Source organism: Egretta garzetta, unplaced genomic scaffold (assembly GCF_000687185.1).
Source record: "Egretta garzetta isolate BGI_Z169 unplaced genomic scaffold, ASM68718v1 scaffold248, whole genome shotgun sequence".
NCBI lineage: Eukaryota > Metazoa > Chordata > Aves > Pelecaniformes > Ardeidae > Egretta > Egretta garzetta.
In genome coordinates, this window is record NW_009260596.1 from 1,833,279 (window position 1) to 1,849,198 (window position 15,920).

A 15,920-nucleotide genomic window follows, 5' to 3' on the forward strand; every position below is an offset into this window, starting at 1 on the left:
TTCCCTATCCTGTTCTTTTTTGGACCCTCTTTGTCTAGTGCCTCTTAATTTCTTGATTTCTTCTGATTTTTTTGCTTGGACTTTGCCTTGTCATGTCAAGATGGAAGTCAGGCATGACTGGCTCTCCTCATCCCCCCATGAAGGCTTCGAGCAGATGAGGCTGAAGAGCAGACCCAGGGAGCCTTCCCCAAGCCTCACCAGAGTAGGCGCGAACTTCTACAGCACTGTCAAGCAGCAGGACTACAGTGCCAGTGTCTGGCTGAGGAGGAAAGACAAACTGGAGCACGTAAGCCAGCTTCTATTTCCCCCCCTTTTTTTTCTTTCTAGACCTCTGTCTAGGTATTCTGTTAGGCTGCCTCTCTTGGTAGGCTTGGACTCCAGAAGAAAAGTGTTGCTCCAGTAATTGGTCAAGACATTTCCCAAATGTTAGAGAAAGGAGCTACTTGGAGGTCCCAGACTGGTCAAATCCGAGATAAATAGGATGTCACTACTGTTCCCAAACCACATGCAAGTCTCTTCCTAACTGGAAATCTTTTTTAATGTTCTCGGATTATACATTCTTCTATTCCCAAACATTTGCAAATTCAGCACTGATGTGGGAGGAGAAAGATTGGGGTGGTGCAGTTGGAGGTTAGAGCATTTATCTCACAGTGATTATAATGTAGTTCTAGAATTGCTAAAAGAAAATAGCTCTTTTAAATTCTAGCTGTGCTTTCTTTCCCCCCCCCCCCCCCCCTTCTTTATGCATGGAACTTTGAAAATATTAAATCTGTGTGGGGTAGAGGAGATTTTCCTCAAGACATCTATTCCTGCAGCAGCAGTACATGACTTAGTTAAGTGTGTTTGGGACCACAGTAGAACTGATACTGCGGATAGCTCTAGTGAATATTTTACGAGAATTTAAGGTGTTTCTAAGTGTTCTTGTCTCAGATAATGTTTGGAAGCATTTTTCATGTTACTTCTAACAGCAAGGAAATGAGTTGAGATGACCTGTATACGGTGTAAGAGTTTTCTGAATAGCTTATTAGATGAAACCTATTGTTACAGTGTACAGTACAATCAGAACAGGGAAGTAGCTGCATTTACAGGGATGCAAAAGAATGCGGATGGGTTTGCATAATGCAACAGTCTGCCATTCTTTACATTAGTGAGTTGTTTGCAATCACAGTCACACTGACTTCAAGATGCACAGAAAGATATTTTTTGTGGTACAGCTGCCTGAAATCTCTTTGGGTAGTAGAAATGGTCTCATTACAAGGATAAATTGCCTTTATTACGTGAAAATCCTAGATGGCATAGTAGAGTCCTTTAAAGATGAAACCTGAAAAAAGCTCCAACATCAACTAGTTCATGGAGTATTAGCCTCCCTTCCCATTAATCTGCAGAGTATTTTATCCCTGTTAGTGAAATCTTAAACTTGAGTTGTTTATGCTTCTGGGGAAATGACAAGGACTGATGAACTGTTGGAAATATCACATTTCAAATGTCAAGAAAGGTATTGAATCCTATCTGCCTTCTTACACATGTTTTTGTGATTCTTCACAGTAACAACAAGGCTTCACAGTAGTAAGCTTGTAAGCAGAGTATTCTCCCATTGTGAATCGAGAAGGGAGGTCAATGCCTTATTTCAGTACAGCTGATGGCTAAAACATAGAAAGCACAGAAATCTGAGCTCTGGCTTTTGTAACAGGTTTTTGCTACGTGTGTCTACGTGTTGATATGTGTCATCAAATGAATGATTGTTAATTGGGGGGGGGGGGGGTCAACAGTTTGACAGCTAACAACTGTTCCGGAGGCTGAATATTAGCATGTCCACATATCTGTATTTTAAATCATACCACAATATTAGTATGGACAAGCAAAATAGGCATTAACTTGTTTGAAGATTACAAGTGCAAAACCTTTATTTTGTGTGGGGTTTGTCTGTTTTGGTTTTGAGTCTGTTGGTTTTGGTGGTAGGTTTGGGGTTTTTTTTGATGAAGCCAGTATTGTGTCACAGTAGTCATCTTCAATAACCCTGCAGCATTAGTGTAAAAGCTTTTTCTGTCATCAGTTTGGTATGAACGTGTATTCTTCTGGGGATTTCCCTCTTGTTTGATCCAGTTACATTTATTCCCAGAGCCTGTTTGAACAATGTAAATAAAAAAAATGGAACATTGCTATTTCTTGCTTGCCATGAAGTGTTTATTTCCTTGACATTTATTGTGAATACCCTGCAGTACATTAGATGTGCCAACAGTATATACGTGAAAATACTTTGTTTTTATGAATTAAGGTAACACTTATGAGTATTGTAACAGACAGGCGTAGCTCCCCTTAATGAATGTAAATAAAATATGTATTAATTTCTGGATTGTATTTTACCGATACAGTTTGGAGCAAGGCTGTTTTTTTCTATTTTCAGAGAAATCTTTGAGGATTTTGAGTGTTTTCTTGCCAGAGAAGTTATTTACTCCACTCTTCCACTCCAAAAGACAAACGAATTGATTTGAGATGCATCATTTTGAATGGTATAGTTATTGACATATGATAGCTTATGGCCAATATTGGATAATGAATATATGCAAAGTTCATGAGGTAGATGGAGGACACAAATAACATTTCATTGCAACTCCTCTGAGATAATCATGTTACTTGATACCTACAAGGAGTAAGCATTCATGGAGGCACTGATTTTGAAATTATGTTGTCATAAATTTGATGCTACGTAATGAGAGATATAGGCAGAAGAAGGGTATATAGTGAGTGTAAGATATGCATTAATAGATGTTGAAGTTTCATATGTACTCTCTAGGCCTTGTGGAGGGGGTTGGTTTATTGCTTCATTGAAATTATTTCTTACATTGATTTCAGTGTGGTTGTAATAGGGATAATATTGGGCCAGTATATTTTGTACACTACTTCCAGTAAATTCTTATAGACCACAGTAGTTATATTATATTGACTTTCGTTAAAGTGAGTAGCATAATTTATTCATGTGCGACACTTATTAATCCATATATAGTTTGAGGGACTAAAAATGTCTTCTGAAGCCAATTTTTATTAAATTGTTTATATTTAAAAAAAATCGGGAATAATCTGTCAACAGTTTGACAGCTAACAACTGTTCCGGAGGCTGAATATTAGCATGTCCACATATCTGTATTTTAAATCATACCACAATATTAGTATGGACAAGCAAAATAGGCATTAACTTGTTTGAAGATTACAAGTGCAAAACCTTTATTTTGTGTGGGGTTTGTCTGTTTTGGTTTTGAGTCTGTTGGTTTTGGTGGTAGGTTTGGGGTTTTTTTTGATGAAGCCAGGATTGTGTCACAGTAGTCATCTTCAATAACCCTGCAGCATTAGTGTAAAAAGCTTTTTCTGTCATCAGTTTGGTATGAACGTGTATTCTTCTGGGGATTTCCCTCTTGTTTGATCCAGTTACATTTATTCCCAGAGCCTGTTTGAACAATGTAAATAAAAAAAAATGGAACATTGCTATTTCTTGCTTGCCATGAAGTGTTTATTTCCTTGACATTTATTGTGAATACCCTGCAGTACATTAGATGTGCCAACAGTATATATGTGAAAATACTTTGTTTTTATGAATTAAGGTAACACTTATGAGTATTGTAACAGACAGGCGTAGCTCCCCTTAATGAATGTAAATAAAATATGTATTAATTTCTGGATTGTATTTTACCGATACAGTTTGGAGCAAGGCTGTTTTTTTCTATTTTCAGAGAAATCTTTGAGGATTTTGAGTGTTTTCTTGCCAGAGAAGTTATTTACTCCACTCTTCCACTCCAAAAGACAAACGAATTGATTTGAGATGCATCATTTTGAATGGTATAGTTATTGACATATGATAGCTTATGGCCAATATTGGATAATGAATATATGCAAAGTTCATGAGGTAGATGGAGGACACAAATAACATTTCATTGCAACTCCTCTGAGATAATCATGTTACTTGATACCTACAAGGAGTAAGCATTCATGGAGGCACTGATTTTGAAATTATGTTGTCATAAATTTGATGCTACGTAATGAGAGATATAGGCAGAAGAAGGGTATATAGTGAGTGTAAGATATGCATTAATAGATGTTGAAGTTTCATATGTACTCTCTAGGCCTTGTGGAGGGGGTTGGTTTATTGCTTCATTGAAATTATTTCTTACATTGATTTCAGTGTGGTTGTAATAGGGATAATATTGGGCCAGTATATTTTGTACACTACTTCCAGTAAATTCTTATAGACCACAGTAGTTATATTATATTGACTTTCGTTAAAGTGAGTAGCATAATTTATTCATGTGCGACACTTATTAATCCATATATAGTTTGAGGGACTAAAAATGTCTTCTGAAGCCAATTTTTATTAAATTGTTTATATTTAAAAAAAATCTCAAATACACAAACAGTTTGCTTCTAGATTTCAAAACTAACAAAGTTGTGGGGTTTGGTGGTGGTGTTTTTGCTGTTGTTTTTTGTTTGTTTTTTTTTTTAGAAACATCTCAATTTGAAGAGTGTGGTAAGGAGGTTCAAAAGTCAGCTGTTGCCATATCTCTTCTAAAAGCACAGAAAAAGTTCAGATGCACAAATATGATACAGTTTCTTTTAAATTGTTCAGTACTGAATTATTGACTGAGCATAGAGGAAGTGAAAATCTGGAACGTATTGCTGGCGTCTTGCTAATTGATTGTTCTTCAAATGGATCTTAATATAGTGTCTCCTCATTGGCTAATTGTTTATGTGCATTATCTTTTTCCAAGTGGCAGTAACACAACTTGTAGCATACAAGTTCTGAAGACAACTCTCGCCTGTCTTCTGTTGTGAACTCAGATGCTGTATTTAAGGTTAAATGGATCTGCTGTAACATGTTTAAAGAGAGGCCAGCGAGGAGTTTTTGCTGAAGTGAGGCCTCAGTGTACATGTGTGATGTAGCTAATGGGTCAGAGTGCCATACTTTTAATGGAGGAAATTACTAGCGGTGTGAGGAACCCTGACACTGCAGGTGTGACCACAGTGATGTTGCAAACCTTTGGCTGAAATTCCTACAGAGCTGAGATTGTTCAAATACGTAGTATCTGCTTCAGCTGGTTCCTCATGCCTTTTTGTGAAGTTGTTTGCCTGGAGTGAAAACTGTTGTCTGAAATATTCTTAATGTTTCCCTTGCATAGTGTTGTTTGTTTGTCTTTGTCTGATGTTGCCTTTTTTTAATGAAATGTGAATTGGTTAAGAGAAAAAGGAGGAGGAGGTAGGGATGGAGAGAAAGAGTAGCTAACCTGATAGCCTTTAGCTGGGCGGAGTTATGTTTGGTTTAATTTACAGCAGCTCTCTATCATGTCTATGTATCCTTCAGTAATGACAAGTACTGTATAGCTGCTTTGCTAGTACCTCAGCAAAGAATTCTAGAGACCTTAATTTTAAATAATCAAAGCTTAAAACAAAAGCAGAATGGATTTATTTTTAACCTACAACAGATATGTTTCAAGCATATGTTCTTTTTTTATGACAAATACAGGTATTCCTTCTCAAAGATGTAGTGGTAGTCTTCTCTAATAACTTTTAAATTTAATTATTTACCTAATGTTAAAACTTGTCTTTTAAGACACTGCTTCAAGACTATAATTTTTTGGGGAGACGTGATATATCAGAAGTTTTATTTCCTTAATATCCTCAGTCTGTTACCTTTAGTATTATCATAATTGGGAGAAGTTATAAATTATAATTCTTGCATCATCTCTTCTTTTTACTTGAGTTCTGATCAGTAGCAAAGGCAATGTTGGGATTTTTGGATTCTAAGTACTCTTGTTGTAATGAGAGTTGACTTGCCCAGCTGATGTTACATAGCTGATTCGCATACCGCTATCCCTCTGGCAGCATTGCTATCCAGAGAGAAAAGAGGCTATGAGGTAGAGGGAGTGTCACGCGGCAAGAGGCAGATATCTAACATATAAATATTAGGCCTAAGACAATTTACAACTTTGCCTGACAAGCATCACTGTGATATTTCTCAGAGCCTCATGACCAAATCCAAAGTAAAATATAACTTGCATCCACTTGTCATAACATCTTGATAAAGTTGAAATCCCAAATCCAGTTCTGCCAGTTCATTTTTATTATTCAAAAACTAGTAGTTCTCCTAGGCAGCCTTTTCTTCTCTGTTTTTATTTTTTTTTTTCCTTTTCTACAATGCGGGAAATTCTTAGAAAAACATTGTTGAACAGTTTAAAATTGCATTTCTGCTCTTGCATATAAATTAGCACAAGTGTTAAAAGTCAGAGGACAGATGTATAGGCTTCAGAATTTGACATCCTAAGGATGGCAGAAGACACAGTGCGCATAACTATTACCTGTAGCACGTAAACAAAGAAGATGGACATAGCTTGATGTAAAGGAAGTAACAGGAGTAGAACTCGGACAAGCCAAATCAGTTGCTGGACAGAGCAAACAACTTTGATTTAAATCCTTTTATTATTCTTCCTTAAGTTAGAATTCAAAAAATAATCACACACATTCCCAAAGCAGCCACTGTCTTGCAGTAAATGCAAACACATGGGGGTTTTTTTGAGTTAAATTAATTGACAAGTGTCTTTTGCATTAAGCAAGTATAAATAATTTGTCATCTGGAATAATGTCAGATACCACGGAGTGTACCATGTATGAAGGTACGTAAGTGGGGACAATTCAGAAGGTGAAGGTTATAAAGAGTTTGTTTCCAGCATTTGGAGGTTTTGCAGATTATAATTCCAAATGTCTATCTGGTCCTGCAGACATATCTATATTTAAATTTCATCATTACAGTCAGGGGAACAAACTCCATTAAGAAGAGGGACTTTGGCTTTTTCTCAACAGAAGACTTGACATTTGGAATTGCCTGCCTGCAACAGTAGTACTAGCATGTGTTGAGGTTCTTGCTGAAGTAATAGCATGCAGTTCACTTCACTGCTGACGAACTGTGTGTGGAGGACGACTTCTATTGAAATGCTGTTTTCCTTGATGGTGTCTTTCTCAAGTAATGTTTTGTAGACAGACATAATTAGAGAAAATGAATATTTAGAGAAGTGCAAAAAGGGGACCAAAATCATTGGACAATGTTGGGAAAATACTGAATAGCTTTTGAAAATTAGCATAGAAAATGTAAAAGAGTTTCTATTGAAAATAGTATGGAGAATTTGAAATCTTGACATTTGGAGGGGAAAGAATAACTTATTTCAGTAGTTACCATGCATAAAAGTAGCTTTGTATTGAAAAGCAGTAAAAATATGATATCTAATAGTTCATTTTTCTCTCTGTAGCTGTGGTGGGTTAACTGGTTGTCTGCCAGCTGCCCACCAAGTTGATCTCTCACTCCTTCTCCTCAACAGGATGGGGGGAGAAAATGAGATAAAACATCTTGTAGCTTCAGATAAAGACAGGGAGATAACTCACCAGTTACTGTCACAGCCAAAGCAGACTCAACTTGGGGAAAATTTATTTCATCTATTGGTAATTAAAAATAGGGTAGGATAGTGAGAAACAAGGGCAAGACTAAAACCACCTTCCCTCCCCTTCTTTCCAGGCTCGACTTCATTCCTTTGTTCCTGACTCTTCTACCTCCTTTCTGCCCAGTCTCCCGAGTGGTGCAGGGGATTGCAGAATGGGGGTTACAGTCAGTTCATAACACTTTGTCTCTGCCACTCCTTCCTCCTCACACTGTTCCCTTGATGTGGTGTGGGGGCCCTCCCATAGGATACAGTCCTTGTCAGACTGGTCCAATATGGGTCGTCCCAATAAACTGCAGCTCTTCAAAACTGCTCCAGCATGGGTGCTTTCCGTGGGGTACAGTCCTTCCGGAATGGACTGTTCCAGCATGGGTCCCCCATGCTGCAGTTCCTGCCAGAAAACCTGCTCCTGCATGGGCTTCTTTCCACGGGCCACAGCTCCTACCAGAGCCTGCTCCTGAGTGGGCTCTCCATGGGCTGCAGCTTCCTTCAGGGCACATCCACATGCTCACGTGCAGGGTCTTCCATGGGCTGCAGTGTAGATGTCTGCTCTGGCATGGACCACGGGGGACTACTACTTCATCATGGTCTTCATGGAAACCAGGGGAATTTCTGCTCCAGGACCTGGAACACATCCTTCCCCTTCTCCTTCACTGTCTGCAGGGCTGTTTATCTTGCATTTTTCTTGCTCCTTTCATGTAGCTGCTGCACAGTGTTTTTTACCCTTTCTTAAATATCTTATTGGCAGAGGCACCACCAGTGTTGTTGATGGGCCCAGCTTTGGCAAGTGGTGGGTCTGTCATGGACCCAGCTGGAACTGGCTGTGCCCAACATGGGGGCAGCCCCATGTCTCACAGAAGCCACCTCTACAGCCCTGCCTCCTCCCCCTCCAAAAAACCTAGTATGCAAACCCAATACACTAGTCTTAGAACCTACTCTTCTATCTCTAACATACAAGAGGAACTTTCAACTTTGCATTAATCTAATGCATCAGTTCTGATGATTTCAACATTAGTCACTTGAAAGTCCACATTTCCAAAGTTAAAATTAAAACATTTGAGAGGCATGGTCATTATAACAGACTTGGCTTCATGTTGTTGCACAAGAAAACAAAACAATCTGAAGTTTCGAAGTTGCATTTAAGATTGATTTATATATGCATGCATAAATTTAATTAAACTCATTCAAGACATTTTAGAATTGAAGTTTCTGAACATAACACCTAAAACTTAGGCTATGTTTGCTCCAGATGCTAATTTCAGTGAAGATATGGGAAAAGTGGTTTTCACTGCTATGCCTTTCCTAATGCTACCAGCATTAAGGTAAATCCAAATTACGTTTTTTGCTATTGTCATCCCTTTTTATCAGCATTGACTATTCTTGTTCAAGGATTTTGAAATAGCAGCTTCAGAAACTTGCAACTTCATCTCCTTGTCTGTAACACAAACAAATACTCTGCAGTTTTCAGTGGTTTGGTCTTGCAACTGACCATTGACAGTAACACTTTTAAAGATAGCAGGAGTACTTAAGATGCTAGGAAAATTATCTGTAGTGAATATCTCCTCACAGATGCAATCACTTTGCTGTCTATAGAGGATGCCCAAAGAAGCTAGTGTCTGTGGCTGAATGTATGTCTAGCTTAGGCCTTCTTCCCTTCCAGAACAAGGAATGCTAAAATACTGCAGTGAAAATCTCTTTACTAGACTATCCAAAGATTGAAGCAACAGACCAACCCATGCCAATGATTACCAAACCTCTCTTCATTGCCATTCAAGATGGGAAGCCATATATTCTTAATCATTCCTAAAAAAAGAAAGTTTCCCGTGATGGAGCAGTTTTCTGAGGGACATGCTTGTGACTGCCCACCTCTGATTCCCAGGCTTTTTAAGTAGTTTCATTACTGAGAGGGGGGGGGGGGAAAAAGGTGCCCTGCTAATGTCTTGCAAGGTCCATATATCCTCTTAAACTGAATACTCCCTCTGTCATATTTCAGAATCTGAAAGGAGGTTTCTTAAAATAAGATTTGAATAGATTTTTTTTTTTTATTTTTTGCATTACTAGATGACAGCTGTTTGAGTGAAAAAGTGTAACGTTAATTTTCCAGTGCAGTGATGCTCCTCGTGTCTGTAACGTTGTGTGGTCTGAGTGGACAATCAAGTTGCTTGCAACCTGTCCTTTGCAGTTCTTGGGAACTAGAGTAGATTATTTGAGGATATGTCTTGATTAGGCAATAGGTACATGCTGGGACCCATGTTCCCTAATCAGCCAAATTGGGGACCTGTGCTGCTGCTTGCTTGTGACCTGTATGCCCAGGTTTCCAGAGTTGGGGAACAATGAAGGGAATGTGTACCTAGGTGTTATCTGATAGGGATGCAGTTGAGCCGTTTGTTGAGAATTGAGGCACTCCTAGATTCACCGGTCTTTAATGTTATAAAGGAAGTTAGCCTACTGTTCCCTCCAAGTGACTTAAATACTGGGCTTCTTGTGATTGTCTATCTACTATGCCTTAGCGAGCAGAAGGGCTACTCGGCTAAAAGTGAAGAAATATGGGTGGAAAGTTAGGAGAACCTCAGAAGTTCAGAAGGAGGAAGAGAGGAAACGGTTGACACACTGGTGGCAGTGAAATGAATTAATTTAATCACAAATTAATTTTTATTAGATCACAAACTTATTCCTGTTTTTTTGAATGTTTAACCATCAAAGCTTAGTCTGTTTTTTTTTTTTTTTTACAAAGGCTTTCCAAATACAACATAAGATTTGAGTATTTTTATAGGGATTTGGCTTCTTTTGTTTTGATCAATTCATTGTGTTATTTGACTGTGTAGATAATATCTAGCCCTGGACAAAGAAATGTGAGAGTGTTATTTTTAGTAATACTTCATTGGCTTGCTCTCTGAAGACAGTGGCAAATTTATGCATTTTTTCTACTTTTGTACAACCTGTAAGTCCTCTTCTCTATGTGCAGTATTTGCAGGTGAATATAATTGTACATTTTATTATTTTTTTATTAAAACCAAGAATTTAAAAAACTTAGTTCTGTTTCTGATTGCATGATGTCAACATAATCAGCAGCTTGTTTTATAATTTATGTAGTTGTTTCAGCTCATAAATAGTCGTGATTCTGTTCTAATTTTTGTTGCTATTTGTATTTCATTATTTACAGCTGTAATAAAATGTTCAATAGAATAAAAAAGCTAATGTATTTGAGAATTGCTACTCATAAAACAAATAGTGATTCAGATAATTCCTGCCATTCCGATACAATAAATAGGCTGGATTTCCCCAAGGCATTTTAAACTGTTTGGAGCAGAATCAAATGTGGAACAGTGCTGAGGTGGCGATTGTGACCAGTTTAACTTTCAAGATCCTGTTGTTACTGCAATAAAGGCATATTTATTTGTGCTTATACTCTAACTTGATTCTGTAAAAAGCCTACCATAATGAGCTGATGTATACTTGTTTTGAAACACATGAATGAGTAAAAGTCAGTAATGCGTTCAGCACTTCCAGCCACAGTAAACGTGGCATGTCTTATGAGTGCTTTTTGTGTTACAGAAGTTGTGCTGCTGCCCAGTAAGTTTCACAACTGATCCTTTCTATGCGGGAGTTTTTTGTTAAGGGACTATGTGTGCTGAACAAACTTCAGGCACTCCCTCAGCTGAGGCTACCTACTTAAGGGAATGGTTTTAAAGGTGACAGTGATTTGAACCCTGCTTCCTCAATGCAGTTTGTGCACTTTGTTTGATCTTGTTCTAACGCCATGGAAAGTCTCCATTGACTTCACTACTACAAATTTAAGTTGTATATGAGCTCCTTGAGAGAAGACTGTGGATCAGCTCAGCTGTCCTGGGTTTGGGGCTAAAAAGCAAGTTCAATATACTGTGCTAAGCATCTGGTATAAAAAAAAAAAAAATCTGCCTCAGAGTCCTCACCTTTTCTTGAGCTTTAAGTCTCTGGATCATCAGGCTAGTTGCTGGATACATTAATTGAGAACACTTTGCAGTTAGCAAAATGAAAAGGGCAGGACGCATCCTAATATACCAGATGGGATGTAAGAAACTGTAAGGTCTCTGTGAACATGCAAAGAATGACATGGATCTAGTTGCCCACCATTTTAAGTCCACCTTAAGATGTTTCATAATGGAGAATACAGAAGGAAGGAAGTCAGGGAGGTGCATTTGAAACTTCAGTTATCCACCAAGGCTAACGAATGGATACCTAAAAAAAATTCAGAAAAGCAAAGCTACCTGTGAAATTATTTCTTTGCTTCCAATTAGAATACTTGTGTTCCTCATTAGAAAGTGTAGGTGAAAAATATGCCCATCATGCTAAAAAAAAAAAAAAAATCAAACCTAAACTGGAATATGATCTCAGTTTAATGATAGCAGGCATCATCTGTTTTCCTGTTTTGTGCTCATTTAAGTGGAAATGTGCACCTGCTTTAATGATAATAATTGAAAAAAACCCCCAAACTAAAACCAAATCTGTTGCCTCTTACAGGAAATTAATTGGGTGAGCAAATAGAAGAATGTACATGGATGTGACTAGTGGCTACAATAAAGATGGATACTCTTGTCAAGTTCTGCTGTTTCCCCATAGTTGTTTATTGGGGGGCTCATGACCATCTAGAAAGTCTTGTGTCCCTGGAACACTAAGAAAAAAACCAAGTGATTAGAGAATGTATAGAAATTCTGAAACAGCATCTTTCCTGTGGCTTTCTGGTGGCTGCTGACGGAAGTTGGCCTGTTTATCCTTTACGTGGGCAGTAATAAAATAGCCAGCATAAATTAGGTTGGGAAGATGAGTGGAATGGAATAAGTTAGGGCTAAGCTCTGTCAGTTTTGCTTTAGGACCTGAACAGCTCTAAGTGCCGATGTAGTATGATGGGTGGGGATTTTCTGTCTTTATAAACAGAAGCTGTTGTGCATTTGTAACCCTGTGCTGCCCATTCACTGTTCCTTCTGGAATAAAGTGGTTCAAAGGTTTCAAGCCAATAGGTTGGCTGAGGTAGCGATCACACTTTTTCTTCTCCTATATCAGTCCATTTAGTAACTTCCTCCTGCTTATTAAAGAATTGTCTTATGGCCTGCAGCGCTGTGTAGTCCTATAAACTCTAATATTGAAGGTATGCTATCTACTGACTTTTGTGGTCTTTGATGCCTCATGGAAAACTAGTTTCCCTAAGCTTTCAACAGGGTTCATTAATGCTAAGTTCTGGTAGGAGAGTGAGCCTATCCTTCACATCATTTAGACTTGGCTTCTGTCACAGTTTGAAGTGTTTGCTAAACCGTGCTATTTCTCCATGTATTTTTTCATGGAAAACTAGTATGTTTCATGAGGTGTCAACTTTTGCTATTTGCTAGATAAAAAGTCATTTGGAGTCATGCATACAGTCCTGTGCATAAGTGCTGCTTAAAACAATATGGGATGAAGTATATTCAATGCTGCCTCTGGATCTGTGATTTTTAGATCCCTGGGAAGATGTGTCTTTTAAGTAAGTCCTGTTACTTAAATAGAGATTAGATAGCCACCCTGGTTGTTGCAGCTGATGGGATGGTTCTAAAGAAACACACCTTGAAAATGAATTACTTAAATCAGGCAAACAAAAAGAACACTGATGAATGAAAGCCCAACAATTTTGAAATTATTTGTAATTTGAAACTATTTTTGGAGTGATTTATTTGTAGAATGTGACTTATACCAAATCTGTGATGCTGAAGACTGATTGATGCTTATTACGTGAGTTTAAAAAAATCATCAATACACCAAATGCTGTTTCAGGCCCTTACAGTGACTATGATTTATTGTTTGAATAACAACAATTCCTTTGGGTCTAGCATGAAACAAAGTTGCTATAGTGTTTTGGAAAATGTTACCCTTTTGAACAAAGCAATTTCCTTTGTCAGTGTGAGCTGCTGACCCTGTAGACTTTTCTTTCAATTCCCTATTGGGCATGTGGCAGGCAGATAGCACCTAACCCTTTCTGTGGTATTTTATCCCATTTTATGCAGTATTGCTTTCTCTGAGCTTTGTTGTCATGGCTTAGTTGCATCAAGCTCCTGCTGTGGAAAGCTGGAATGTGCCAGCCTGTGTTCTCTGGCTGTGTGGTATACGGTCTTAATGCACATCAGCTTAAATCAATTTGTTTCTGCAACCACATGACAGCTGAAATCTTCAACTTCTGGAAATTTCAATTTAAAAAAAGTATTTTTTTCTTCAGTTTGTGCACTTTGTTCCCCTAGTCTGTCTGTGCTGGGGCTGTTCCACACATTCTCTTTGGCTTTAAATAACTTGCTTCATATGCAACTTTAAAAAGCTATGATATTGCACAAATGCTTCCCTTTTTACTTCTCCATATTTGGATTTACCTACCCAAACCAATGCCTTTGGTTTTTCCTTTCTTCTGTAATTTCATCTCATCACTTCTTTCATGATGCTTGATTTTTAAATTATTTTTCTTTATTCCCCTGTTCCCACCCTGCTGCCTTCTCTCCCTGCACTTCTCTGACAAATCCAGAGTCCTTTTTTGGTATTGCGTGTCACTTTCTGCAATGCACCTTGTGTGGAACTCCCAGGGAAAACATGTTGAGTGAAATATAAGTAGGATTTGCAAAAATATAGTTAGTTCTCTTCCAAGTATTATACGTAATTTTTGTACTGGCAGGATAACACTTTCAGAAGTTCTTAAGTGATTTAAATTCATAAGTCCTGAGTATGCACTTTTGAAAGCCCTGAAGTTACAATGAAAATGGAAGGTTTCCGAGCTGTGTGTCAGTTTGAGTTTGGCAACAGCCTTGCAAGTGTGGTCTATAGATCTAGTAATATAACAGGCAATGATTACACTAAGAACAACTAAAGTTTTTGCCACCAGAGTGGCTTTGCTGTGTCAGCCAACAACGTGTTCTTTCAGAATCTTCTCTCCTGGTAATTAAATGAGAACTCAGATGTTTTCAGTGCAGAGAAATACAAGCAACTGTACCACTGTGCCTTGCAAGGGATGTGAAAACTGTTTCTCAGAATTACAGAATCTGTTTTCCAAGAGGTTGCACATTTATCTTTATTTTTCAGAAATAGACACTGGGAAACTGCATCTTTTGAAGTCAGTTTGTGCAGGTAGTAAATGGGATTTTCTCTGACCTAGGGAGAAATTTCCAGCAAATGTAGAAATGCTTGCTTATTATAGGAGCACCACTGTATATAATACTTTCTGATTTACAGGCCACAGTACATAGGACACACATGGAGTATTTGAAATTTGTGCATGTTTTAGCTCTCAGGTTTCCACTGTATGTTGTGTTTATGTTGTTTTGGGTTTTTTTAATACATGGCTTAAATAAGGTGGGGAGGTATTTTTGAAAGACCATAAGATCCCTTCCTGTTCGGACTAATGTGGTGACTGTATTTGACCTGTTGCTTTCTGTGGTTTCTTTTTTGATAAAAGTATCTCCCCAACAGCTATTTGTGGCTTTTTTTTTTTTTTTATGCTTGTTTCTCCAGTATGTAGAAGATTAACTTTTTTCATAAGAACATTTGGAAATACTTGTTGCTGTGTTTATTCACTTTATGATTCTGTTTGGCATCAGATGTTCTCAGTTTATTTCTGGACATCATTAATTTTTGATAGCGTATCTGGCTAATTTCTTCAGGCTCTGAGCATGGAAGTTCTGACTCAAGTAGAATAGCTTGATGAGAAACCAGCTACTGATGGGCACTTGATTATTACCACCATGATGGAAACATCTTCCCAGAATACCATTCTAGATATAATTGCATGTCTAATTAGAGATGTTATGATGATGTAATCTGAAAACAGCATAACTGCTGGTAGTGCCCTCTCTTCTGTGAGTTGTATTGGATTTATAGTAGCTTGTTTTAGCTCTACTTAACTTTAATTACACATCTATATATGTGTATGCTTTTAACTGTTGAGATTGATACTGTAACTGATACGTTTGTTTAGTTGTGTTTATTGCATGGTTACCATGCACTGTGTTGTTTTTTCCCTTTTTGGTTTAATGGGGGGAAAAAAAAAAAAGGCTTGTCTTATTATATTGTCCTGGCTGCTGTGTTTTGCCAGACGGGGGACATGAGAGCAACTGAGCCCTGAGCCCTGGAGAGGCTTTTAGCGTGGAGGTGGGACAAGCACAGAAGAAGAGGAGCTGTGAAGCTTGAAGGAAACTGTAGGCTGAAAAATTTCTGAGAAGAGCAGCAAACTTGCTTGTAGTAGGATGATGATAGAAAGATAGAAGTTCTTTTAGGGCTCTGAAGGAGAAAGCATGAGGATTGTTGAACTCGGCCTTTGAAAGCTTTTGAATCGGATAGCTAAATCGGAGGAAAATACCTGCCCTGCAAGACGATAGGGCTAAAATTTATTTTTCAGACTTTTCCATACAGTGGGTTTGAGTTCTGGGTTCTGTATTAGCTTAGTATTTTTGTGCTAGTAATTAG

The 15,920-nt window shown here is 38.0% G+C and overlaps 1 protein-coding gene across 1 annotated transcript in view; it reads left to right on the forward strand.

Annotated features, from left to right (window-relative positions):
* The first annotated feature begins 100 nt into the window (after positions 1–100).
* The window catches only part of PLD5 (phospholipase D family member 5), a 185,793-nt gene continuing 169,973 nt past the window's right edge, over positions 101–15,920 (forward strand). Inside the window, 1 exon segment of the mRNA XM_035900260.1 lies at positions 101–286. Within this exon segment, the coding sequence (XP_035756153.1) occupies positions 101–286 (186 nt within the window).